The 17,984-nt window shown below is 46.4% G+C and overlaps 1 protein-coding gene across 5 annotated transcripts in view; it reads left to right on the top strand.

Moving 5' to 3' along the window:
• The first annotated feature begins 318 nt into the window (after positions 1 to 318).
• SNX29 (sorting nexin 29) overlaps positions 319 to 17,984 on the top strand; it is a 229,334-nt gene continuing 211,668 nt past the window's right edge. For 4 of the 5 annotated variants that reach the window (XM_083711484.1, XM_083711486.1, XM_083711487.1 and 1 more), the window contains exons 1-2: positions 319 to 486; positions 14,027 to 14,091. In XM_083711484.1, coding sequence (XP_083567610.1) covers positions 480 to 486; positions 14,027 to 14,091 — 72 coding nt within the window. In that variant the 5' untranslated portion in view covers positions 319 to 479. The remainder of the gene's footprint in view (positions 487 to 14,026; positions 14,092 to 17,984) is intronic. The other variant, XM_083711488.1, reaches the window with a different exon arrangement.

Below are 17,984 nucleotides of genomic sequence, written 5' to 3'. Positions count from 1 at the left end.
TTAATCTTTGTTGGAAGCCGCCCAGAGTAGCTGAGAAGACCCAGCCAGATGGGCGGGGTACAAATAATAAATTACTACAGTATTACTATTACTACTTGGGAGCGCTGCAACCCCGCGGCAATTAACACGGAAATAATGAGTTGGGGGCCGGGAAGCAGATGGAGGGGAGACTCTCTGCTCAGAGCGACTGCAAGGAGAAGCAGGAGGAGGAAGAAAAAGACGGAGCAGCATGGTTTTACCCCACCCTCGCCGCCATGGAGACTACAATTCCCATGGCCTGAGATGGTTTCCGGGTTCTAAGTGTTTTGCTTCCGGGCTCCTTGAGGATCACTTCCGGGTGGAGGGGGCAATGTGCTGTGGAGTTCTGGTGGCTTTGACGGGAGGGAGGAGCCCCGGCGGCAGCGGAGGAGGAGTCGGAAAAGTCGGAGGGGGGATCCCGAGGCTTTGCTTGCCCGCGGAGGGGAACTCCGTCGCCGGCCATGAGCGGTGAGTGGAGCAAGCTTTGCTTGGCAAGGGAGGAGGAGGAGGAGGTGGACGGGCTGGCTAGGTGCTGCTCTTTCGCACAACAACAACAACAGCAGCAAGGGTGGTGCTGGGGTGGGGTGTTAAAGCGTCCCTGCTCCCACCTTTCTTAATGCCGCTCTGTGCATGCTCAGACACACCCTGCCGCTCTGCTGACAGGGGAGCAGCAGCATCCCTGGAGCCAGCAACTGCATCTTACCATGACAAAAAAGAGAGAGAGAAAAGGGTGTTCAGATAACGCCTTCCAGCGACTAATTTCCGATTGCAGCTTTTTGTTAACTAGCGCTTGTGTAGCTTGCTCATCGACGAATATTTCCCGTGGCCAGGGCTGCGAAAAAGTCAGTGTTGAGAATGCAACAGGACCCTACCTCTACTCTTGTGGTGGCAGATTGTTTTAAAACTGTTTTTGATGTTGTTGTTTTGATTGGTGTATCCTGCCCTGGGGCTTGATGGTGAAGGGCAGGCAAGGAATTGAAAGAATAGCAGCAGCAGCAACATGAAATCAACAGTAAATGACAATGCAAACTCAAACCAAAGCCCACCTCTCCTCATGACATAGTGTATGAAGTTATGCAATGCCATAACCCTCAATGAGGCTGCATGGGGTGGGCTGGGCTATAGATGCATGCAAATAAATAATTAAAGCTGCTAGCAAGGTAAATTGGGAATGGAATTAAAAGCACTTTTGTTCTTTTAGAAGTATTAGGACATTGCTCTCTGGCACTGGGTATTCTGTCCCTGTTCAGTAGTTTGCTGTCCCTTTCTCTAGACATTCTCTGTTCAGGGAAGTTTTTAATGTGTGACATTTTGATGTATTTTAAATCTTTGTTGGAAGCTGCCCAGAGTGGCTGGGGAAACCCAGCCAGATGTGCGGGGTACAAATAATAAATTATTATTATTACAGTGGTACCTTGGGTTACATACGCTTCAGGTTACATACGCTTCAGGTTACAGACTCTGCTAACCCAGAAATAGTGCTTCAGGTTAAGAACTTTGCTTCAGGATGAGAACATAAATCGTGCTCCGGTGGCGCAGCAGGAGGGCCCATTAGCTAAAGAGGTGCTTCAGGTTAAGAACAGTTTCAGGTTAAGTACGGACCTCCGGAACAAATTAAGTACTTAATCTGAGGTCCCACTGTATTATTATTCATGGGTTAGAGAATGTGAAGCTCTGGTAGCTGACTTATTCACACACTGTGGGATGCCTCCATTACTTTTTTACGTCACAGCCGCCTGGTACTGAAATGAGAGTCAACTAGGTTGTACTCAAAGTAGACCCATTGCTATTAATGAACCCAAGATAATCCTGTCTATTGACTTCAGTGGGTATGCTCTGATTAGGGCTAGCATTGGATACAGCCCCTTAAACTTGGCCAAATGGATCTGCTTGCAGTTTCCTCCCACACCTTAACCATTTGGGCTTCTATGTATATCTACTTATATACTTATGCCATTTGTAGCCTGCTTTCCCCCCAGGAACTCTTGCAAGCAATGGAGTGAGATCTCCCCCTTCTCCATTTTATTCTCACAGCAACCCTGTGTGGTGAGGCTGAGAGGTAATGTAACTAGCCCAATGTCACCCAAGAAGTTTGTGTCTGAGTGGGGTATTGGCCTATCTCTTAGAGCTAAAGTATTTATCAACACCCCCCTCCAAATTTTCTCTAGAGTTTTCCATCCGTTTGTGGCAAAGTTACACAAGTCTGATGGTGATGAGCTGAATAACCGGAAATAGTTAATTGTCAATAGAATAGCTGACAATACTTCTGGTGAAATTGACACAATCCACGTTTGGTGAATTTAACATAAGTATAAGGAGTTTGGTTCTAGTTTGTGCAGACAGCCAAATCCTCCTGTTGCAAAAGCTGACCAGATATCAACTGTTTAGTTCCAATGGCTTTATAATAACTTCTGTTATTAAGCTAATTCTGTCTCTTTCAGTTTTCCTAAGTTTTCATTAGTTGTTGTTGAGTCCATCTGTTTGGTAAATAATGATTCAGGAGTTAATAGTGGTTTCTTTTCGTTGTGCTTTATGTAAAGGTTTATGTTGCATTTTATATTGATTATGCTGCTTGTTTTCCAATGTTGTTTCCTTAAACCACAATAAAGTACTACTTATTAAAATAAGGCATCTATATTTTTTATGTTGATTAGTTAAACACTTTGAAAGTGCATTAGATTTTCTAAGAAGAACTAGTCCAGGAGTGGAGGACCCGAGTCTTTGTTAGGATAACATAGGTTGAGATGCCTGTACTATATTTGAAGCATATATTCCTGCAATGTCATCCAAAGTGCAAATTAAAATAATGCAAACAACTGAAGGCTGCAGCAGGATTTTGATTTTATTTATTATTGTGTTTTCTCATCCTTCTTCCATGGAGTTTACAGCATTGCCCATAACAGCACATAACCCAGCCAGATGGGGGGTATAAAGAAATTATTATTATTGTTGTTGTTGTTATTATTATTATTCTCCCATTTTATTTTATTTTTTGCTTTTCATAGTTTATTTATTTATGATTTTCAGTTATATACATTTCAATAGTTTCTTTCTGTGGTTTCTTAAATGTATTTTTATCATTTCTTGCATATTCTAAATTAACTTATTCTTTCATTTATATACTCTTATGAAACTGCAGGATTTACAAAAATCCTGCCAATGTCCTCAGCTGTTTGCAATTTGTTTGTAAATATTCAATAAATCATTTCCATTCTTTTATAAAAAGTTTGTGACTTTGATTTCTTATTTTTCCGGTAAGTTTTCCATTTCTTCATAGTCCATAAGTTTTTGTATCCATTCTTCTTTTGTCTGGACTTTTCTTCTTTCCATTTTTGGACAAATAACATTCTTGCCACTTAGTCGCATACATGAATAAATTTCTATACTGTTTAGGTAGTCCTGCGCCTATAATTCCCAGAAGAAAAGCTTCTGGTTTTTTTTAAAATGTCATTTTAAACATCTTTTCCAGCAAGATCACCACATATGATAAAAAGTACCTTCTTTCTCTCTGCATTTCCAACACATACTCAATTTTGATTTATACATTTTTGCCAGTTTGTTTGGTGTTAGATACCATCTATATAACATTTTAGTATAGCATGCTGCAAATATTTATAAATATTTATATTTATAAATTTTATATCTGTATGCCACTATTGTTCCCACATTTCCATATCTATATTATAACCAATATCTAGTGCCCAATGTATTGAAGATTTTACCTGCTCATCCTTTGTCTCCCAATCTAATAATATCTTATACATTTTAGACAGCACTTTTACATTCCAACAGATCTCTCTCCAATTGTGATATTTGTTTCCCAAACCCTCGTTTTCTATCTTTCTTAATTACTTCATTCAAATGATGATATTGTATTCATGTTGTTAACTTTCCTGATAAATCCTTAAATTCTTCTAATTTAAACTCTCTTCCATCCTGTTTTACTAAATTTCTATAAGTTGTCCAACCTTCTATCATATTCTTTTGCTTTACCTTTATGGCTTCCAACAGTGAGAGCCAAAGTGGTGGTTTTGTCTCCAATATTTCTTTTGTATTTATCCCATACTCTATACAATTTTTTCCTAATTACTGTATGTGATTTGTAAATCCTTTATGTACTTTCACCTTTTCATACCACAAATAGGCGTTCCAACCAAAGATACTATCATGACCTTCTAAATCAAAGATATGTGGATTCTCCAATGTCATCCATTCCTTCAACCAACAAAGACAAGATCCTTCATAATGCAATCTCATATCGTGCAGGGAGAAATCCCCTCTCTCTTTTGCACCTATTAATATTTTATATTTTATTCTTGGTTTCATTCGCTCAATCCACCAGAGCCTGTTTTTGCATGCAGGGAAAGTCCCTAACTTACCAAGGGTTTGAGACCTATCGGCTCCCATCACCTAGTTTAGCTGGCCAGTCAAGGCCGTTCCTGAGGTGTGGCCCCTGTCACATGCTAACAGTTTCTAGAAGCCACAGGTGGGTGCAGGGTGGGGACCAAAGATGGACAAGCTGGTCCAGAAGGAGCATGATGTGACCCCCACCAGAGGCACTACCCATCCCCTAACACCCCATCATCATCATCATCATCATCTTATTATTATTATTACTGAGGAAGTTGACTCAGGCAATAGAATCCAAGGATCACCTTCTACCACTGGAGAAGCAGCAGTGGCAGCTTCTCAGTTCGAGTGAGATCTCGTGAAAGCCCCACGAGATCTCACTGGAATCTGCAAGCCACAGTCTCAAGACCTGGTAAGCGAGGCTTTGGCATGGGTGGCAAAGGGTGGTGGTGGTGTTGTGTGGGCAGGGCAGCACCTTCCTGTTTTGCCTCGGGCAGTGAAAGGGGACAGGTCACCCCTGGTAAGCAGAGCACTCACCTAGGGGAGAGGGTGTTTGCTTCTCGGATACTTTCTGTAGCTCATTTGTAGCACATCTGCTTGGCATGCAGAAGGTACCCAGTTCAAACCCTGGTATCTCCAGTTAGAGCCAAGAGAGACCCCTGTCTAAAATCCCGGAGAGCTACTTCCAGTCCGTGTAGACAATGCTGAGCTTGATGGACCAATGGTTTAGCACAGCAGCTTCCTATGCTACTTCCTTCCTGCTACGTATCTTTCCTGGTTCTCCTACCACGATCTATCATTGACCCTGTTCCTGTATGCCACAGATGGGAACCTCCAGAGGTTCTTGAACCTTTAAGAAGAGCCCCAGCTGGCAGGGGCCCTCGTCAGGGTGAGCTGGACTCCCACAGCGTCACGGAGGCCAGTTTGGGTTATGAGCTTGAAATCTATACGTTTCAGAAACGCTGGAAATACGGCAGCAGGCTGAGTAATCGTTTTTCGTTCACGCTGACTAATCAAATTTCAGTTCTACAAGCAGAGTGGGGAGTTTGGGGTTTGTTTGTTTTTTGAAACTGTGGTTATATCAGAGCTGGATAATGCTGGAGAATATTATGAACAGCATTATTATTATTTATTATCTTAAAAACCACTGGTCCATCATTGAAAGCTGCCTTTAATGTTTTATTGTCTACATGTAGTGTTCTGCATTCTGTACACTTCTGTTGTATTTTATGAGATGGCAGTATATGAATACTTCTATAAATAAATAGAAATGCCAAGTCACAGACAGTTGGTCCATGTAGCTCAGTATCGCCTTCTCTGACTGGCAAGTGGCTCTCCAGGGTTTAAAAGGCAGATTAGACAAGTTCATTAGAGGGCAAGAGTATCGGTGACTACTAGTCATGGTGACTGTTCTTCCTCCAGGACCAGAGGCAGCAGCCTCTGAATGCCAGCTGTGTTCATGTCTTGCATTGTCAGCTTTCCAAAGTCATCTTGCTGGAAACAGGACTTTGGATTGGACAGCCCCGTGGTCCTACTCAGCAGAACTCTTGCAAGTGCTGTTTTCTGCACGTCTGGCTCCTTGCAAATGTCTCTTGTCAAAACTACCACATTTTTCCGTGTATAAGACTAGGTTTTTTAAACCAAAAAATTAGGTTGGAAATTGGAGCTCGTCTTATACACGGGTATTGCTGGGGACGTTTTCTTAATTTGGACTCCCCAGAAATAGGGGGCGTCTTATACATGGGGGCGTCTTATACACGGAAAAATACGATACTTGGTATGAAAAGTGGCCCAGCTTCTATTGCTTCAGTCACATACAGAGCTAAAGCTTAGGCAATGTTTTTCATTCGTTGGGTCCATTAGGACACAGTCGCCATTGGTTTCTCTCCTGCTGTCCTTGATACCTTCACTAGGAAGCAAAAATGCAAGTTGTCTGTTGAGTTTGACAGAACTGTTTCTCAGTCATATGACTTAAAACAGCTGCAGTGGTTGCCAGTTTGTTCCCAGGCCCAATCCAAGATGCTCATGCTGGTGTTTAAAGCCCTAAACAACTCAGGTCCCCAATACAGTACCTTGGTTCTCAAATGCCTTGGTACTCAAACAACTTGGAACCTAAACACTGTAAACCTGGAAGTAAGTGTTCTGGTTTGCGAACCTTTTTTGGAAGCCAAACGTGCACCGTTTTGAGTGCCACCCTTCCGTTTTGAGTGTTACACTGAGGTCTGTCTGTTCTTGCTATTTATTTTGCGTTTTTGTTGCATTTTTTGTGACTGTTTGGAACCCATTTCAGTTACTGATTGATTGATTGATTGTGTGACAGCAGTACATTGTTTGTTGCTTTCATTTTATGGATCGATGGTCTCGTTAGATAGCAAAATTCATGTTAAATTGCTGTTTTAGGGGCTGTTTTTAAAGGTCTGGAATGGACTAATCCATTTTGCATTACTTTCTATGGGAAAGCGTGCCTTGGTTTTGGAATGCTTTGGTTTTGGAACGGACTTATGGAACGGATTAAGTTTGAGAACCAAGGTATCACTGTACCTGAAAGACCATCTTGTTCCCTGAAGACCCCCTTGCAGGTTATGATTGGCAGCAGGGGCCCTACTAGTGTTCCGGTGCCCTCAGAATTTTGCAGCGGCGGCAGCCCCGGAGAGGGCATTCTTAGCAGGAGCCCCTAAGTGGTGGAATTCCTTCCCTACTGAATTGCTAATCTTCATTAAACAGCTTTCAGTGAATGCTGAAGGCACACTTCTTTACCTTGGCTTTTGACATCTGAGGTGTATATTTTTAGGACCCACCTTATTTTTGTGATCATAAGTTGCTTTAACCTTTTTTTGATATTGTCAGGGTTTCAGAGACAGAGAGCGAGGGGGAAGGGTCCCAGGGTGATGAGGAGGAGGACGACAACGACCCGAGGTTGTCTCAGAGTCCGTCAAGCGATTCGGAGGATTCCCAAAAGGGAGCCCCCCTGGCCAGGCCGAGGGGCGATAGAGGGGGAAGCAGTCAGAAGCAGGAGAGCGGAGGGGGAACCCCCAGTGGAAGTTGGAGATCGGGACCGGCTCCTCTGTCGGAACGGAGTGAAAGGGGTGGAGTTACCAGTGTGTCAGAAAGAGCAGAACAGGAAACAAAGGGGGGAAAGAGTTCGGAGCAAGACGTCCTGCAGGAAGGGGTGGAGAGTAGCACCGAGAGCAGCGTAACTGTCGAAAGGAAGGTCAGAGGCAACGTACGCGCGCCAAGTTCAAATGTGGAGGCGCGCGGAAGTGAGGAGAGTCCTGGGGAGGAGCCTGGTCCCAAAGCGCGAAGGAGGGGGGAGCAGGCGTCAGAGGACTCAGCCTCTGGGGAGTCCCGGAGGGAGGGAACACAGGGGGGCAGGAAGACCCTGCGGAAAAGGAAGGAGAGGAAAAGGTGGAGCAGTACAAGCCTCTTAAACTGGTGCAGAGGCGGGACGGATTCAGAGGGGACTTCTACGATCTAAGAGTAACAGATCCGGAGCCACGGAGCTTGGATGTAATGCCAACAATGTTCTTCAATAAAACCTTTTGTATATAACTTGGACTGGACTTTGGTCTCTTGTGAGCTGGGACCAGGGGTGGCTCTGACAGTAAGTCCCCTCCCAAAGAACGCAAATTTTTTTTTTGCAAAGCTCACAAACGGCGACAGCCATGAGTGCGGAGGATCAGCTGACAGCGCTGCAAACTACAGTTTCCGAACTCACCGCTGCAGTCCTTGCGTCTCAGAAGAAGCATGACGAAATGGAGAAGCGCTGCCAGGACCTGCAAACAAGGTGGGAGCGTGCAAGCAGGGAAGGGTTCCCAGGGTCCAGATCAGAGGGAATTGGACTTGGAAGGCGGGGGGGCAGTCTAGTCACCCACTTCGATGGGAACCTGAAGCACTACCCCAGTTTCAGAGCAGACGTCTTGTATGCACTGCACTTGCTTCGTCATGACTTTAAAGATGAGGAAGAGAAAGTGGGATTTATTATTTCTCATTTGCATGGGGAGGCCAGAGCGTGGTTGCGCAATTTGTGGCGTGAAGATGGCCCTGCCCGCCGCGATTCTGATGAATTCATTAAAGCGATGGATGCGTGCTTCCAGTCAACCGTGGATTTGGATCTTGCGCGCAAGGAAATATTTGGACTGCGGCAAGGCAAAGCCACTGTGCGTCAGTACCATTCCAGATTTTTTGCGTTACTGACTGCGTTACGCTGGGAAAAAGACTGCACACCTGTGAGGGATTTGTTCTGGGAGGGTCTCAGCGGTCCCATAAAGGATGAGCTTGCCAGGGGAGACAGACCTCAAACCCTGGAGGAGGTGGTGCAGAGGGCTCTTGCGATAGGGATACGACACGAGGGACGTCCTTGGCACAATGAGGAAGAACGTCAGGTGCGTGCACCAGCAAGGACGTCTCCTTTCATCCCCAGGGATTTCGGCCAGGCACATCCCTCGCCGCTGGTGAGGCAGGGGGAGGAGCCGATGGAAATTGGTGGTGCTAAGGCTCAAGCAACAGCCAGAGCCCCAGCTTCCGGTGCAGTAAAGGCGAAGCCTCCTAGAGGGACCAGGAAGTGTTACATCTGTGACAGTGCACTGCACATGGCGAAAGAGTGCCCCCAGAGGCTCCAGAAGCACACTGCAGCTTTAGCAACAGTAGCAGCAGAAGTGATCCAAGAAGAGGAACCTCAGGGAAACGACAATGCCTGGCTGGAAGCAGAATTGCTGGGGCTCAGCCAGGCGAATTTATAGAACAGTCCCCAGCGTCTTTGCAACCCACAGACCCTTTGCCACCCAAGCCAGCGGTGCAGCTCACCGCAACACTTCAGTTGCCGAATGGGACCACCCTAGAAGTGCCCATCACGATCGATTCTGGGAGCAACGCCGATTTCGTGGGGATGCAGTTCGTCAAGCAGCATCGCATAGCGCTTCTGCCCGCCACAACGCCTCTGAACGTAGTCACGGTGGATGGCAGGAAATTGCTAGGAGGGCAAGTTGTGCAACAGACACCTCCCATGGTGATGCGTATTGGAGATCACCGAGAAGTCATTAGCTTCAATGTCACCCACCTGTCTGACACGCCTATAGTATTAGGCATGAGTTGGCTGGAGAGACACAGTCCTGCTGTAGCGTGGTACCAACGCCAGATCACCTTTTGCTCATCGTACTGTGCTCAAAATTGCATCCAGTCCTGCCAGGAGGAGGGGGCTGAGCAGCAGCTGCGACTTGGCATGGTGCAGGCAGTACCTAGCAAGTACGAAGGGTTCCTGGAGGTTTTCTGCGAGAAGGAAGCTGACCAGTTGCCGCCCCACAGACCTTATGATTGTGCCATCGACCTGTTGCCGGGGGCGCAGCTGCCGACTGCGAAACTGTATTCCATGTCTGAGGACGAGATGCAAGAACTCAGAGAGTTCATAGAGCACAATTTGAAGCGTGGATTCATCCGGGAATCTAAAGCAGTGGGGGGCAGTCCTGTGTTCTATGTGAAGAAGAAGGACACGCCCCAAAAAAGACTCATTGTGGACTATCGGACCATAAACAGTATGACCAAACCCAAGGCCTTCCCCATGCCCAAGATTGATGATCTCCTAGCGACCGTGCGGAAGGGGAAGATCTTCACCAAATTGGATCTGCGTGGAGCGTATAACCTCATACGCATCCGGGAGGGCGATGAGTGGAAGACGGCCATGTTCATGCCTCTGGGCACGTATGAATACAGAGTTATGCCGTTTGGCCTCCAAAATGGATCTCACGTCTTCCAAGCCTTTATGCATCACGTGCTAGCGGGACTCCTCTACAAGAAATGTGTGTGTTTTCTCGACGACATCCTGATCTTTTCGGAAACGGAAGAGGCCCATGAGAGGGACATAAAGGAAGTCCTGCAGAGACTACGGGAAAACAGGCTCTACGCCAAGTTAGAGAAGTGCCAGTTTGATGTGACGGAGGTGGATTTCCTAGGCTACAAGCTGTCCGACAAGGGGCTGGCCATGGACAGCGTCAAGGTCCGCGCGGTGTTGGACTGGAAGAGCCCACGCAATCGGAAGGAAGTCCAGAGATTCGTCGGTTTCGCCAATTTCTACCGCAAATTCATCAGAGGTTTTGCAAAGGAGACGGCAGCCATCACGGACACTCTGAGTTCCAAGAAGAAGAAGTTCGTTTGGACGGAACAGGCGGAGCGCTCTTTTCGGAAGCTTAAAAGCCTTTTCGCCTCCGAGGAGCAGCTGCTGCATGTGAATCCAGGCAGGCCCATGCGAGTAGAAACCGACGCGTCAGACAGAGCGGTTGGAGCCGTACTCCTACAAGAAGATTCGCAAGGGAACTGGAGACCCGGTGCCTTTTACTCCCGAAAGCTCAGCAAGGCGGAGCAAAACTACACCATATGGGACAGGGAGCTGTTAGCCATTCACACAGCTTTCAAAGCGTGGCGACACTTCCTCATAGGAGCCAAGCACACAATACAGGTCCGCACGGACCACAAGAACCTAGAGTATTGGCGCACGGCGAAGCTCCAGAGCCAGAGACACATGCGCTGGGCGGAATTCTTCGCGGATTTCGACTTCCGAATAGAGTACATCCCGGGAGATTCCAACGTTATAGCCGATGCGCTCTCCAGGAAACCGCAATATCTCGATGAAGCGGCGCCAGTAGCGGCCAAGCACATTTTCGCGCCGCAGGCGTGGGCGTGCGCTGCCATCACAGTAGACCTGGACGCGGTGCGACGCGCGTTGCAAGTAGATCAGTTCGTGCAATCCAAGATGGAGGAGTTGCGCAGAGGTTTGCAGAGAGACGAAGAGTTCCAACTACGCGACGGGCTGTTAACTCGCAAAGGTGCCCTCTACGTACCAAGCGACGAGCTTCGCGCAAAGGTTCTGCAGCAGTTGCACGACGCCCCCAGTGCGGGCCATTTCGGCAAGGAGAAGACAATAGAACTGGTGGCAAGAGACTTTTGGTGGCCACGGATGCGTGGAGAGGTAGCGGATTACGTCGCCAGGTGTGACACTTGTCAAAGGTCCAAGCCAGTACACCAGAAGCCAGCGGGGCTGCTGGAACCGCTGGAAACACCACAGCAACCGTGGGAGAGGGTAGCCTTGGACTTCGTTACTGACCTGCCCAGCTCCAGAGGGAAGACGGCGGTACTGGTGGTAGTGGACCTGTTCACCAAGATGGCGCACTTCATTCCATGCGCAAAGGTGGCGACGGCGGAACAGACTGCCAAACTCTTCATCGATCACGTGTTCAGGGTGCATGGGCTGCCGCAGTCCATCCTGTCCGACAGGGGGCGCCAGTTTGTTTCCAATTTTTGGCAGAAGCTTCTAGGTATCCTGCACATCAAGATCAACCTAACGTCGGCGAGACATCCACAGACCAACGGCCAAGCTGAGAGGGTCAACGCGATCATGCAGCAGTACCTGAGATGTTACGCCAATCAGCGACCCGCAGCTTGGGTGGACTACCTGCCGATGGCAGAGTTTGCCTATAACAACACGAAGCACGCGTCCACGGGGGTGACGCCGTTCTTCGCGAACAACGGTCGTCATCCCAGAACCTTTCCGGGGTTCGTGGCACCAGGAGAGGGGGTGCCGCAAGAGGCCGACCAGTTTGCAGCGGAGCTGCAGGAGGTGCACGAAGAGCTGCGGAGACATTTGGAGCTAGCCAAGCAAGCATATAAGGTGCAGGCAGACAAAAACAGGAGAGTGGGGGAGGACATCCAGGTGGGGGACTGGGTGTGGTTAGCGGCCCAAGCGATGCCAGCCAAGTCGTTGGCCAAGAAGAAACTAGGGCACAGGCAGTTAGGGCCGTACCAGGTGGAGGCTAGAATCAACCCTGTAGCCTTTCGACTGGCCCTCCCCGAAGGTTCCAGAGTGCACCCGGTCTTCCATAGGTCGGTGCTCACTCCCTACAAGGCACCGCACAGGTTTCAGGAGTCTGAAACAGTACCGGACCCACACATTAAGTCACCGGAGAGGGAGAGAGCGCCTAGGGCCGAACCTCTCAACGAGGTCACAGAAATCCTGGACTCGAGATGGGGGGAAGAGGGGGTAGAATACTTTCTGGCCAGAGAGGGTACTCCAGCCAGTGCCAACAGTTGGGTGCCGGACTACGCTTTAGACGAACCTCTTCTAAAAGACGAGTTCCATGCCCTTTTCCCGCATAGACCCATGCCAGCCGAGTACTTTGATGACTGGCTCTTTACGCCTACACTTTCAGACAGTACTTTCCGGGGTTTTTCTTCCGCCGAGGAGAGAACGCCAGAATCAAGCCCGCCCAGGGGATCGTGCTCAGGGGTGGACACAGAACCCTCTTATTGGTGGGACGAGCAACCAGAGGAAGACTGGCGCAGGAAATGGCTGACGGGACCTTGGCCGGCAGCACCAGACGAAGTGCCAATGGAAGAGGGAGAAGAGAACACTTTGGGTGAAGAACCCGAATTCGAACACTCATACACCGAACTGCAAGCAGAGGACATGGAAGTACAAAAACTGTATCCTGCATCTACCTCCGAAGAGCTGCAGCTCCCACAACCTGCACCCGATGGGCGGGAGGGGGGAAGGGGGGGCTTCGAGGGGGGGATGGATGTCAGGGTTTCAGAGACAGAGAGCGAGGGGGAAGGGTCCCAGGGTGATGAGGAGGAGGACGACAACGACCCGAGGTTGTCTCAGAGTCCGTCAAGCGATTCGGAGGATTCCCAAAAGGGAGCCCCCCTGGCCAGGCCGAGGGGCGATAGAGGGGGAAGCAGTCAGAAGCAGGAGAGCGGAGGGGGAACCCCCAGTGGGAGTTGGAGATCGGGACCAGCTCCTCTGTCGGAACGGAGTGAAAGGGGTGGAGTTACCAGTGTGTCAGAAAGAGCAGAACAGGAAACAAAGGGGGGAAAGAGTTCGGAGCAAGACGTCCTGCCGGAAGGGGTGGAGAGTAGCACCGAGAGCAGCGTAACTGTCGAAAGGAAGGTCAGAGGCAACGTACGCGCGCCAAGTTCAAATGTGGAGGCGCGCGGAAGTGAGGAGAGTCCTGGGGAGGAGCCTGGTCCCAAAGCGCGAAGGAGGGGGGAGCAGGCGTCAGAGGACTCAGCCTCTGGGGAGTCCCGGAGGGAGGGAACACAGGGGGGCAGGAAGACCCTGCGGAAAAGGAAGGAGAGGAAAAGGTGGAGCAGTACAAGCCTCTTAAACTGGTGCAGAGGCGGGACGGATTCAGAGGGGACTTCTACAATCTAAGAGTAACAGATCCGGAGCCACGGAGCTTGGATGTAATGCCAACAATGTTCTTCAATAAAACCTTTTGTATATAACTTGGACTGGACTTTGGTCTCTTGTGAGCTGGGACCACGGGTGGCTCTGACAGATATATTCTAATTATTTAATTCATTTCTGAATAAGAAACAGCCTCCCAGGATGTACATCTGACCCCTTTGGCAGGCATCGTACTCCACTGTGCTTTTTCTCAAACATGACCTCTTAAAATGTTTTAATGACTATTGTTTTGACAATTTGCTGTTTTGACCATTTAAAAATTGTGAGGTGCTTTCAGTATAATATATCAGTTATGATAATTGATATAACTTGCTGTAATTAATGTGATTAGGGAAGGCACTGCTAGGGCGAAAAGCAAAGTATTCCCCCCCAAAAAACTGGGCAGTATATTTAATAATTAGCCCCCTGTGCTTTCTTGAATTCTAGGGTTGCAGAACAACGTGGCAAAAAGACAGTTTCTCCTGGAGAGATTATTGGATGCGGTTAAACAGGTAAGAAGTTGGGCCTACAAAGAGGAGAGGATGCCTCCATACTTGAAACCTTTCTACTAATAGTTGGAGCTGTCTCATTTTGATGCAATTCTAAATAACTGTGTTGCAATATGTGTGCTTGCTTTGTTTTTGCAATGCAGTTATGTTCCCAAATAATCCTGGACCTTAAGGGCTCTTCCAGATGATCTGTTTATTGAGTTTTTACTGAGCTGTTTACTTGCATAAAGTTTAGGCGGAGGTTAAATGGTGCCCAGTCTGGTTGTTATGGAAAGGCATAGGCAAACTCCGGCCCTCCAGATGTTTTGGGACTACAACTCCCATCATCCCTAGCTAACAGGACCAGTGATCAGGGGTGATGGGAATTGTAGTCCCAAATATCTGGAGGGCCGGAGTTTGCCTATGCCTGTTATGGAACATTCGTTCTGGGGTTTTTTTTAGCAGAGGTTATATGACGGCAATCATTCATCCTGATTTGGCTGCATGGTGCATATATGTCTTACCACTAATCACCCCTTACTTTTCAGTATATTCCTCTCCTAACAGCAAAAAGTCAGATTTTTTTTAAAAAGTGTTTGCTGTATCTGGGCAATGGAACACTTCAATCCACTTAGATTTCTAGTATGCACTTGAATACCTTCTGCAAAATACTGACAGGCTGGAAGCACCCTCACTTTCCTTTGGCAAATCACCACTTAGTTTGAATAGCAATTGGCCAGGACAAGTAAATCCGTAGAGCTCCAGAAATTTACTTGCCGGATCATCTGCGCTCATGGCTCCTTTCCTGTATTCAAAGTTAGTTGCAGAGGATTTGGAGAAGTTTGGCAGCTTTGGCCACATTTCTCATGCGGAAGCAATAGCAGAGACACTTGAACTGGCACCTCTTCTTTCTTTTTTGGCCTTCTGCAAATTTCTTTGCACTTTTATTTTGAGTACTTACTGGCTGCTCTTCAAGGAAAAGCTCCCAGTGCAGCTCGAGAAAAGAGGCAGTAACAATAAAGCTGTGGTTTGAAGCCAGAAAAGAAAAGAAGTTACACATGTTCATCTAGCCATGAGACCAGGTTTGGAGAACTTTTAGCCTTCTCAATGTTGTGCCTCAGCTTGCATTAGTTCCAGCCAGCATAGCCCAGCTGTCAGGGATGATGGGAGTCGTAGGGTAGCAGCATTGGAATGGATGAGATTATTCACCTCTGCCCTAAATCATGGGTAGGCAAACTAAGGCCTGGGGGACAGATCCGGCCCAATCGCCTTCTAAATCCGGCCCACGTGTTTTTACATGAGTAGAATGTGTGCTTTTATTTATTTTTATTTTTTTTAAACTTTTTTTATTGCTTTTTTAAAAATACAGAAATACAGAAAAAAGAATAAAGAGTGGTTATAAGAAAAAAAGATATAAATAACAAATTTCCATATTCTTTTTCCATCTAACCTATAGGACTTCCCCACATCCTCCGAACCCTGCGTTCTCTGTCTTATAAAGCATCAGCAATTTGTTAACTTATTTCAAAACTTATTGTAACTTCCATTTTATCATGTTCCCTATTTTCAATTTTACTATAGCTCAATTCTTATATGTTTTATATTAAACACAATAAAGTTATTTCATTATTTTACCTCTGAATTCTTGTGTCTTAATTTTCATTTCATTAACTTACATTTGCTGAAGCTAGAATTTCCTGAAAGGTGCATTTTTTTAACATTCATACAGCTTATAGTGTTTTTTCAAATAGTCCTTAAACTTTTCCCAGTCCTCCTCAGTTGTTTCTTCTCCCACGTCTCGGATTCTGCCAGTCATTTCAGCCAGTTCCATATAGTCCATCAACTGCGATTGCCATTCCTCCAGCGTGGGTAAATCTTGTGTCTTCCAGTATTTTGCAATCAGGATCCTTGCTGCTGTGGTAGCATACATGAAAAAGGTTCTGTCCTTCTTAAGCACTCTCTGGTCCACCATGCCCAGAAGGAAGGCCTCTGGTTTTTTAGGTAAGGTAAATCTCAATACCTTTTTTAGTTCATTATGGATCATTTCCCAGAAGGCCTTCACTTTCGGGCAGGTCCACCAGAGATGAAAGAATGTCCCTTCCGCCTCTCCACATTTCCAACATTTGTTGTCAGACAGATGATATATCTTGGCTAACTTGACTGGGGTCATGTACCACCGGTATACCATTTTCATAATATTTTCCTTCAAGGCAGTGCATGCCGTGAATTTCAAACCGGTGTTCCATAACCTTTCCCAGTCTGCAAACATAATGTTATGCCCCACATCCTGAGCCCATTTTATCATAGCGGATTTGACTGTCTCATCCTGTGTATTCCACTTGAGCAGCAAGTTATACATTCTCGAAAGTAGTTTACTTTTTGGCTCTAACAATTCAGTCTCTAGTTTCGATTTTTCCACCTGGAATCCAACTTTTTTATCTATTTTAAATACCTCTTGAATTTGCGCATAGTGCAGCCAATCTCGTACCTTAGTTTTCAATTTCTCCAAGCTTAGCAACCTCCAATTGTCTCCAGTTTTTTCAATTATTTCCCAATATTTAGGCCAATGGGCCTCCATGTTGGGTCTCTTACGTGCCTTGGCCTCCACCGGTGAGAGCCACCTCGGAGTTTTACTCTCCAATAAGTCTTTGTATTTTATCCAGACCCTCCAAATTGCTCTTCTGACAATATGGTTTTTAAACAATTTGTGCACTTTAACCTTGTCATACCACAAATATGCATGCCACCCAAACGCATTGTCAAACCCTTCCAGATCCAGGACGTCAGTGTTCTCCAATAAAATCCAATCTTTCAACCAGCAGAAGGCTGCAGATTCATAATATAGCCTCAAGTCTGGCAGGGCAAATCCCCCTCTTTCTTTCGCATCAGTTAATATTTTAAACTTTATTCGGGGCTTTTTGCCCTGCCAAACAAACTTAGAAATATCCTTCTGCCACTTTCCAAAACATTCCACCTTGTCCACGATCTGTAGGGCCTGAAACAAAAATAACATTTTCGGCAATACATTCATCTTTACAGCAGCTATTCGGCCTAACAAGGAAAGTTTCAATCTTGACCATATTTCCAAGTCTCTTTTGATTTCTGACCAGCATTTCTCATAATTATCTTTAAACAAATTCAAATTTTTGGAGGTCAAGTACACCCCTAGGTATTTTACTTTTTTAACCACATTCAGCTCCGTTTCTTTGGAGAACTCATCTGTTTCTGTAACTGTCAAATTTTTTGCTAAAACCTTGGTTTTTTGCTTATTTAACTTAAACCCCGCCACCCGACCAAAATCAGAAATTAATTCTAACACTCTTTTAGTGCTGGAGACTGGTTCCTGAAGTGTTAATACCAAGTCATCTGCAAATGCTTTCAATTTATATTGTTTCACTCCGACCTCAATTCCCTGGACCAACCGGTCCTTTCTAATCATATTTAGCAACACCTCCAGAACTGAAATGAACAATAGGGGGGATAGAGGGCACCCCTGGCGTGTCCCTTTTTCAATTTTAAACTCCTCTGTCACCACATTGTTTACTATCAATTTAGCTTTTTGTTCTGTATAGATTGCTTCTATACCATTTTCGAACCCCCGCCCCACTCCCATCCCTTCCAAATTTTTCTTCATAAACATCCAAGAAATATTATCAAAGGCCTTCTCTGCATCCACAAAAATCAAAACCGCTCTGGTGTTCAGATTTGTTTGTAGAAGTTCCAAAATGTCAATAATGTTTCTTGTGTTATCAAACAAATGCCTACCAGGGAGAAAGCCAGCCTGGTCCTTGTGAATCACTTCATTTAGTACTTTTTTAAGTCTATTTGCCAAAATATCTGCAAAAATTTTATAATCCACATTTAGGAGTGAAATGGGGCGGTAGTTCTTAAGTTGGGTCTTTTCAGTCTCTGATTTA

The sequence above is a fragment of the Podarcis gaigeae genome (genome assembly GCF_964106915.1).
Source record: "Podarcis gaigeae genome assembly, chromosome: 14".
NCBI classification, from domain to species: domain Eukaryota; kingdom Metazoa; phylum Chordata; class Lepidosauria; order Squamata; family Lacertidae; genus Podarcis; species Podarcis gaigeae.
This window is presented reverse-complemented; position numbering and strand designations above follow the sequence as displayed.